This window comes from Nestor notabilis, unplaced genomic scaffold (genome assembly GCF_000696875.1).
Source record: "Nestor notabilis isolate BGI_N333 unplaced genomic scaffold, ASM69687v1 scaffold6181, whole genome shotgun sequence".
Taxonomy (NCBI): Eukaryota; Metazoa; Chordata; class Aves; order Psittaciformes; family Psittacidae; genus Nestor; species Nestor notabilis.
Window position 1 is genome coordinate 54,002 of NW_009913310.1, and position 7,263 is coordinate 61,264.

A 7,263-nucleotide genomic window follows, 5' to 3' on the forward strand; every position below is an offset into this window, starting at 1 on the left:
CCAGCCTCTAACACCTTCCTCTGCCCCCAGGTAATGCTTGTGGGAACTCAACAGACAACCCCACACTGACGGCCGCAGCATCGCAAGGCACCAGCAGAGCAGCAGCCACCGGAGTCCCTGCAGCCACCAGCAGCGCTGAGCCCACACCACAGACATCTGGTAATCACTCCCTTTGCTCCCCTCCAGTGATTCCTGGGGTATTTGCATTGATAATCAGGTTTATGAGGTGCATGGGTTTGCCCTAAGGAACTGTGGCGTTGGTGCAGGGGTTTTGGTCTTGTAAAGCAGCCTGATAGTATGGCCAAAAAGCTTTAATCCTGGCCCCAAAAATCCCACTGGGGACAACCCAGCACTGCTGTCTTCAGGACGGGTGGATTGGACACATTCTTTTCAAAACAGCCAAGAGATAATGGGACAAAATGCTCATTAATATTTTATCTCAATATACCTATTATTTGCTCAGCAAATGGCACCCGTAAGAGCTCTGCCAGCCTTTCCAGTACAAGGCCAGGGTTGGGATCTGAAGGGTTTTGGAGCAGGAATCCTTGCAGAGTTGTGTGGTGCCCTTCTCTCCCACTGTTTGAAGTCATTAACATCTTTCTGACAGCTCTGGGTGAAGGAGGAAACAAGGGTGATGCAGGGTAGGGCAGGCCATGGCATCCTTGCTATGGTGCAGTGTATGCCCAGGAAATGAGCCCATTGTAAACAGATTATGAAGTGCTTGTAACAATTAGGTAACTGAAGCAAGTCTAATGCACTTTTCTTACACAGCCAATAACATGTTCTGGTAGTGCTGGCTATGACAAATCAATATTGTACTTGAGTCATCGCAATGCCACGCACTGATTTTAGAGGACTTAAGCTTTCTCGTGTCTCCTTTTTATTACATTTCTTCACAACTGAAGCTGCTGCCAGGTTGCCGACAGCCAGCCCCACATCCCAGGGGCCCAGCAGTGAGCAGCCGAGCCCCCAGCCCAGCCAAGCCCATGCACAGGCACTGGGCACCCCCTCAGACCCAAACCACACCAGCCAAGGAGTCCCCACATCTGAGAGCTCAGCAACACAACCCAGCACGATGGCAGAAACCCCAAGCTCTGTGCCGGCTCTGATGAGCTCTTCTGCCACCATCTTGGGGCATCCTCCCGTCGAGACTGCCACCACGCCACTGCACACAGCCAGGGACAGCCTGAAGGTGAGGATGGGGCTGTGGGACCATGAGGAGGCTGGACTTACCTCACAACAGGTCACTGATACAACCACTGTGTTTTTTCCCTTCCAGCCCATCTCATGCCACAATGTCAAAGAAGTGAGTGACACTGGAGCCATCTGCTTGCAGCTCAACGAGTCCAACACTTGCGTGAGTTGCAGTTCTGGGTGGACACACAGCTCCAAGGCAGGGGGGTCTGCAAGCAGACATTCTTAGCCTTGCAGTGATGGGGTCACTCACCATTCCCGGGGGGGTGGTTGGGGGTGAGGAGCTCACGCTGTTATCCCTAGGGCAGAGAATCTGAGCTGTGCCAAACTGATGGAGGTGGGGATGATCCCAGCAGTCCCAGGGTAAATGCATCCTCCTGGTTGCATAAAACCTCCCTTTTCATGATTAAGCTCTGGGGTCAGTTTAGCTTTTAAAGTACCTCCCACCATGTTGAACGGGAAATTGCCTTTGTTCTTCTCCTTCCTCTTCCCTGTTGGGAATGCGAGTGCCTTTTTTTGTCTTGCCAACTGCCCTAGGAAAGGAATCAGGGCATCTGAAGGAGCACCAGTGACTGATCAGTGGCTCCATCTGCACAGAGTCCTAAGGGAATCCCAGGTTTTCTGCTGCCCTTGGCCTTGTGCACCAAAAATGAAGCATTTATAAAAGCAGGAGAGGGTCTGGCCGTGACCCTGGTGTGGGTGGGAGGCAAGAAACCTTCCACATTGGAGATACAACCTGTGAGATAGGTGCTGGATCTTGTGGCACAGCAGTGCTGCTTAGCTATACTGCAGCCACTTAGAGGGAGTGAATTCTTGCTTGGCTTTGCTCTCCATATGGCATTTAGACTTGCTCCTGTTTACAGGGACTGTATTTTAGCAACAATTCACATGGAAACTCCTCCGGGAGCAAGTGGTTCTGGTCACAGATGCCATCTAGTGGGAAAGGACACTTGGGCACAGGGGCTGCACCCCTTGTCCACACATTGTATGCCTGCACAGACACAGGTGGATGCACCTGTGGCATACAGAGTATCCTATAGAGTCGTGTCTAATTGCATATACTTCCCTCTGTGTGAAAAGAGTCCAACTGCCCCACTTCCAGGCATGTTTTTATGGGAGCTTTCACCCCAGAACAGACCTTTCTCGTGCCTCCACCTCATGGAGTGGGAAAATCCAGCTCAGGCTCAGCAGGCACTGAACCTGGGAACCAGATAAGAGCGTCTGTGAGGGGAGCAGATAGGAGGGACCGTGTCTCGCTTTCCTGCTTGGCCTTTCCCAAAGCAAATGAGCAATGAGCTGGCTCCCAGCACTGCTAATTGCAAGGGGAAATTCTGACACTCCGATGAGTTCTTTCCACAGCAGAGAAAGGAAAATACACACTTGGGTCTCTTGTTCCATCTTGGCCTTTCTCACCCCAAGCCAAGCTCGATAGAAACAGCTGAAAATGATTTGTTTGTTATTCTCCCATGGATAAGTTCCTGCATTTCTCTACGCTAAGAGGATGAGGTGATCCCAGAACAAGGCTGAGGCAGTGCTTAGGTAGAAAGAGGAAAACACTGAGCTTCCTGAAGGCAGGGACAGCGATTTAGTGAGAGCTGGTCTCTGTCTCAAGGGAGGGGAACAGCCACAGCTCATGATGTCCCCAGGTGGGAGGATGTTGGGGAAGCTGAGAAGGTCTTTTAGCAGCTGTGGGCTCTGTACCCAAGCCTGGCTGTGTCTGAAAATAGCCACAAGGAGAAAGCCTATCCTGTCTGCTACAGAAATTGGCCCGCAGAAGAAGGCTGCAGCTCCTCACTCCTCTTCCTCTTCCACCTGAGAGTCAGTTCAGCTCTAAAATGTGAGAAATTGGTATTATTTTTGCCTAGCCTTTGATCAGCAACCTAGCAAAAACATTGAAGACATTTCCTAAACAGGAAGGCTCAATGCTTCTTTGTTATTTCCCTCCTTTCCCAGCCCCTGCCTGGGACTCTGAAACAATGGGGCTCTTCAGGCGGCTGTTTGAGTCCAAAAAGTGGAGAGACTTGCCATGCAATTCACATCCTAAATTTAGCTTTGCTTAAATGCCATTTGCAAGAGCTGCTATTGATATCTTCATTTCATTTCTTCTCATTAAGTTAAGAAACAAGAAATTAGCATCTCCGTTTCCTAGGTGTTGGGACTGGGGCTTGAAGCAGTGGGGAAGTGGGGAGGTGAAGGTCTGACCTCCAGCCCAGCGCTGGTTGTCACTCCTGGTTGCTTCTTGCTCAGCTTTGCACAGCACAGAGAAGCCACCAAAACACAAAGGGTGAATGCACAACACTCCCATAGCACCAGCAGAGTGGTGATGGAGAGCTGGTCCATTTCGTTGATTCAATGGCTGGTTTTCTTACAACTCTTGCAGAAACACTTCCTAGAGATGAAGGGATCAGACTTGTGGAGTGCAATATGTGAGGAGAGTGCCCATCGCGTCCCTTCCCCCTGCCAGATCCAGCTCGCTCAGTCCGAGGTGGACCATGACTGTATGCTCCTCATCCTCGTTGGCGAGAGAGGTCAGTTCGGCTGATGCCTTTGACTGTCACTGATGATGGCCTTTATGTGGGCAGTGGGAGAGGCTTTGGGGCACAATCTGGAAGGAGGCTTCTCTCTGCAACTGCTCTTTCTTCTGGGGTCTTCTGGATACACAGAGCTTTGGTGTTGCCTCAAGAGCAGCTCCTCCATGTTCCGCAATGACTAGGCTCCTCAATGCTGACTTTAGCTGCAGCATGACCCTCTATGTAATGTGCATCTCCTGTTTTAAACCTTGCAGATCCTGCTACAGATATGCTCCAGGAGTCTCACTGGGAAAAGGTAAATTCCTTAAGCAAATTCTGCTGAGAAAAAAAAAGGGTGGCCCGAGAGGCTGGAGAAAGGAGATTTTTAGATGGTCAGTTAAGACGTGACCTTGCCTCCATCTAGAAGGTGCTTGTTGAGTGTTGGCCCATGAGATGGTTGGATCCCAGCTATAACTGAGGATGTAATTGGCACTTTGCTGCTTCAAAGTACTACCCTGGCATTAATCAGTTTCTCCTCTCATCACTCCAGTGAGGCTGCCATTGGCTTGAAAGCTGAGCTCCAGGTGTCTGTGTAAACGGCAGCCAACAGACCTGCAACAGCAGTGCACAGCAGAAGTGTTTGCACTGGAAGTGTTTGTCCCTGGCAATGTTCAAGGCCAGGCTGGATGGCGCTTGGAGCAACTTGGTCTAGTGCAAGGTGTCCTTGCCCATGGCAGAAACTGGATGAGCTTTAAGCTCCCTTCCAAGCCAAACCACTCTGTGATTCTATGCTTTCAGCAGCAGATGCATGCTCTAAATCTCAGGGCCTGAACACTCTGGTCCAAGGGAGAACATTGGGCAGCAAAGCCCAGCTTTGTTTACATGATGTTTAATAAGGAGGTGAAGAGCAGCATTGTTTGAAGCCCGGTGCCTGTTCCGCACATGTTTCCTGTTTGTCGGACTCCCAGCTCTCTTTGGTGTTTTATGTTTTCCAGTTTGGAATAAAATCCCTCAAACGGGGGAGCGTGAGGAACCACCAGGACTTTTCTCAGAAGACCCTGATTGCCTTGGTCACATCTGGACTCATGCTGGCCTTCCTTGGCTTGGCTGGATACTTCCTGATGAAGCGGCGGAGCTGGAGCCCTGCGGGAGAGAGGCTGGTCAGTGCTTATAGGTGGCAGAGCAGCAGGTAGAGATGAGCCATGGGGTGCCCGGGTGGGAGAGGAGGGGGCTCAGCACCGACAACCTGCATGTGTGTCCCCAGGTCCTTCCTGGGCAAGGAACAGACCAGATAGGGTGAAGGGAAACCTCTCTTGCCTTCAAAACTTAACTCTTAGCTGGTTGCTCCTGTGGGGAAACGGTCCCTTTTCACTCATACTTCTAGGTCTAACACTTATTTTTGCTCAGCAGTAAGAATTCATCCAGCAAGACCCTTCCAGAGACACCAAAACCTTATGAATTTGTCATTAAAAGTGACACACTTTAACTTTCCATTCGCTGCATTTGAGTTATCTGTCTGTCTTGTACCGATGCTGTAATAAAGGCTATTTCTCCCCCTCACTTAACAAGCAATGGTAATAAAATATATCAAGAAAGAAAGAGGCAGAAATTTCCTATTTCTGTTTTCCCCTTTCCAGGCAGGCTGAGGACTCTTCCAGACTTTTGGGATGTAATCCCTTTGTAAAGTGAGGACAGGACATGCTTTCCCCTCATTGCTGCTTGAGGGCACGTGGAGAGCTGTATCCTGAGAAGCCATTAGGTTATTTCATTGCCAGAAAGGATGCCCTCACAACATGCAGATACGAAGTCAAGTGCGTGTGTCAGAGGCAGGCACAGCACAGCTTGGGCTCTCAAGCTTGGGTACCATCTCCTGGATGCTGGCAGCAAGTGATAGGCAATGTAAATCTGTGGCTGGGACCTGCCCATGGAAATGCATGGGAGGATCAGACCAGTTTCTAGGTGAGATATGTCCAGCACACCCATCTCACTGCCATGGACAAGGGTGTCAACAAAGGGGCTGAGCAGAAAGAGAAAGCTCTGCAGCCTGCTGTGCAGGTGAATGCCACCAAGCAAACAAGGAGTGGGGCTACCTGCTACTAGCCTGGGACCACTAGGGCCCATTACACTGCTATCAGGCCTGCCACGGTGCAACACATGGGAGATATCATGGTGGGGATGGAGGCTATTGCTCTGCATCCTCCAGAGACATCTGCTCCTTACAGCAACAGTAGTAACAAGCCACACAGCACACCTTTGCATTTGCTGGAGTGCAACCCTGCACTTCTGCTGGCACCTTGCTGCGAGCTGTAGGTGTATTTACAGGCTGGGAGAAAGGACGGGGAAAGATAAAGAGGCAATTTCCATAGCTTTCATTCCATGGTGCTTCTTACTTAGCTGGAATGGAAAACAGAGGTGGTCTGTTATGGAATCATAGAAGGGTTTGGATTGCAAACCCAAGGCAGGGTCAGCTCCAAAACCTGGATATAAGAAAAAAACTCAAAATCTGACAGCTTCTCTTTTCAGGTCCAGGAGAAAAATAAAACACAGCTCCTGGCTGTTTCTCTTGCTTCGTCTTGCCATAGTTCAGGCCCTCTGTTCCCCTCCTCATCAGCCAGAGCAGGTTCCCATGCCTGCAGTTATTTGTATCTCCTGTCCAGGAAGCGGCGGCCGGCAAGCCGCCGGCCGCAAACAAGGCGGCGCCACCCAAGCCGCTGCCTGCAATCAAAGCTAGTCACTGTCAGCCCTTTCCCTCCCTTAACTCTTTGTTATTTATGTACCTGTTTAGGCTGAAGACCCGTATTACACGGAAAATGGTAGCCAGGGAAACACAATGTTGATGATCCCTCCCCAAGAGCAACCGGAGCTGCAGGAGAAGCCAAACCTCAACGGTGGGACTCAGGAGAATGGGACTGGCCAAGCATCTTCCAAGAACGGCCACTCGGGCCGGCAGCAGAGCCCCGCTGACACCGAAATGTGAACCAGGCTGAAGGTGCATCCATCCTTAGTGTGAACCAATAGAGGGGAGCGGAGAGACAGGGGAGGGCAGGAGTTTTCTACGGACAGTTAGGGAATTGCAGACCATTTCTTGTTACTATTATTATTCCTGTGAAGAACTTCCAAATCAGCCTAAAGCACATGAAGCGCCAAAGACCTGCTGCTCTGCCTTCTCCTCCTTCTCCCACTGACCACACAAGACACTTTCTTGCAGCTGTTTGTCTGCTTTTGGTGTTAGAATAACATGAGAAATGCAAGTGCCCTTTGCTCTGGAAGCTTTTAAGCAGAGGCAGACTCAAGGTACAGAAGCTTTGAACCAGACTCGAAACAACAGTGGCAGTGTGTTAGGCTGATTAAAATAGTTAAACTGGGATTTCAGTGACAAAAACCTTCCAGGTTTCAGATGATTTTGGTTATCATCAGAGTTGGTTTTAATCTTGTCTTTATGTTTAAGTGCAGGATTTCTTCCTTTCTTTTAAGAACATCAGGCATTTAATCCCCCTTCTTGTGCTTTAGGTCTCCTTTAGTATTTCCTACTCCAGCAGAATTTGCTGAAGCTGTGTGT

At 50.0% G+C, this 7,263-nt stretch overlaps 1 protein-coding gene across 1 annotated transcript in view; it reads left to right on the forward strand.

The window, feature by feature from the left end:
* The window catches only part of CD34 (CD34 molecule), an 11,328-nt gene extending 4,647 nt beyond the window's left edge, over positions 1-6,681 (forward strand). The window contains exons 2-8 of the mRNA XM_010023147.1: positions 31-159; positions 906-1,192; positions 1,280-1,357; positions 3,575-3,722; positions 3,980-4,020; positions 4,700-4,864; positions 6,490-6,681. Of these exons, the coding sequence (XP_010021449.1) occupies positions 31-159; positions 906-1,192; positions 1,280-1,357; positions 3,575-3,722; positions 3,980-4,020; positions 4,700-4,864; positions 6,490-6,681 (1,040 nt within the window). The remainder of the gene's footprint in view (positions 1-30; positions 160-905; positions 1,193-1,279; positions 1,358-3,574; positions 3,723-3,979; positions 4,021-4,699; positions 4,865-6,489) is intronic.
* Positions 6,682-7,263: the final 582 nt, after the last annotated feature.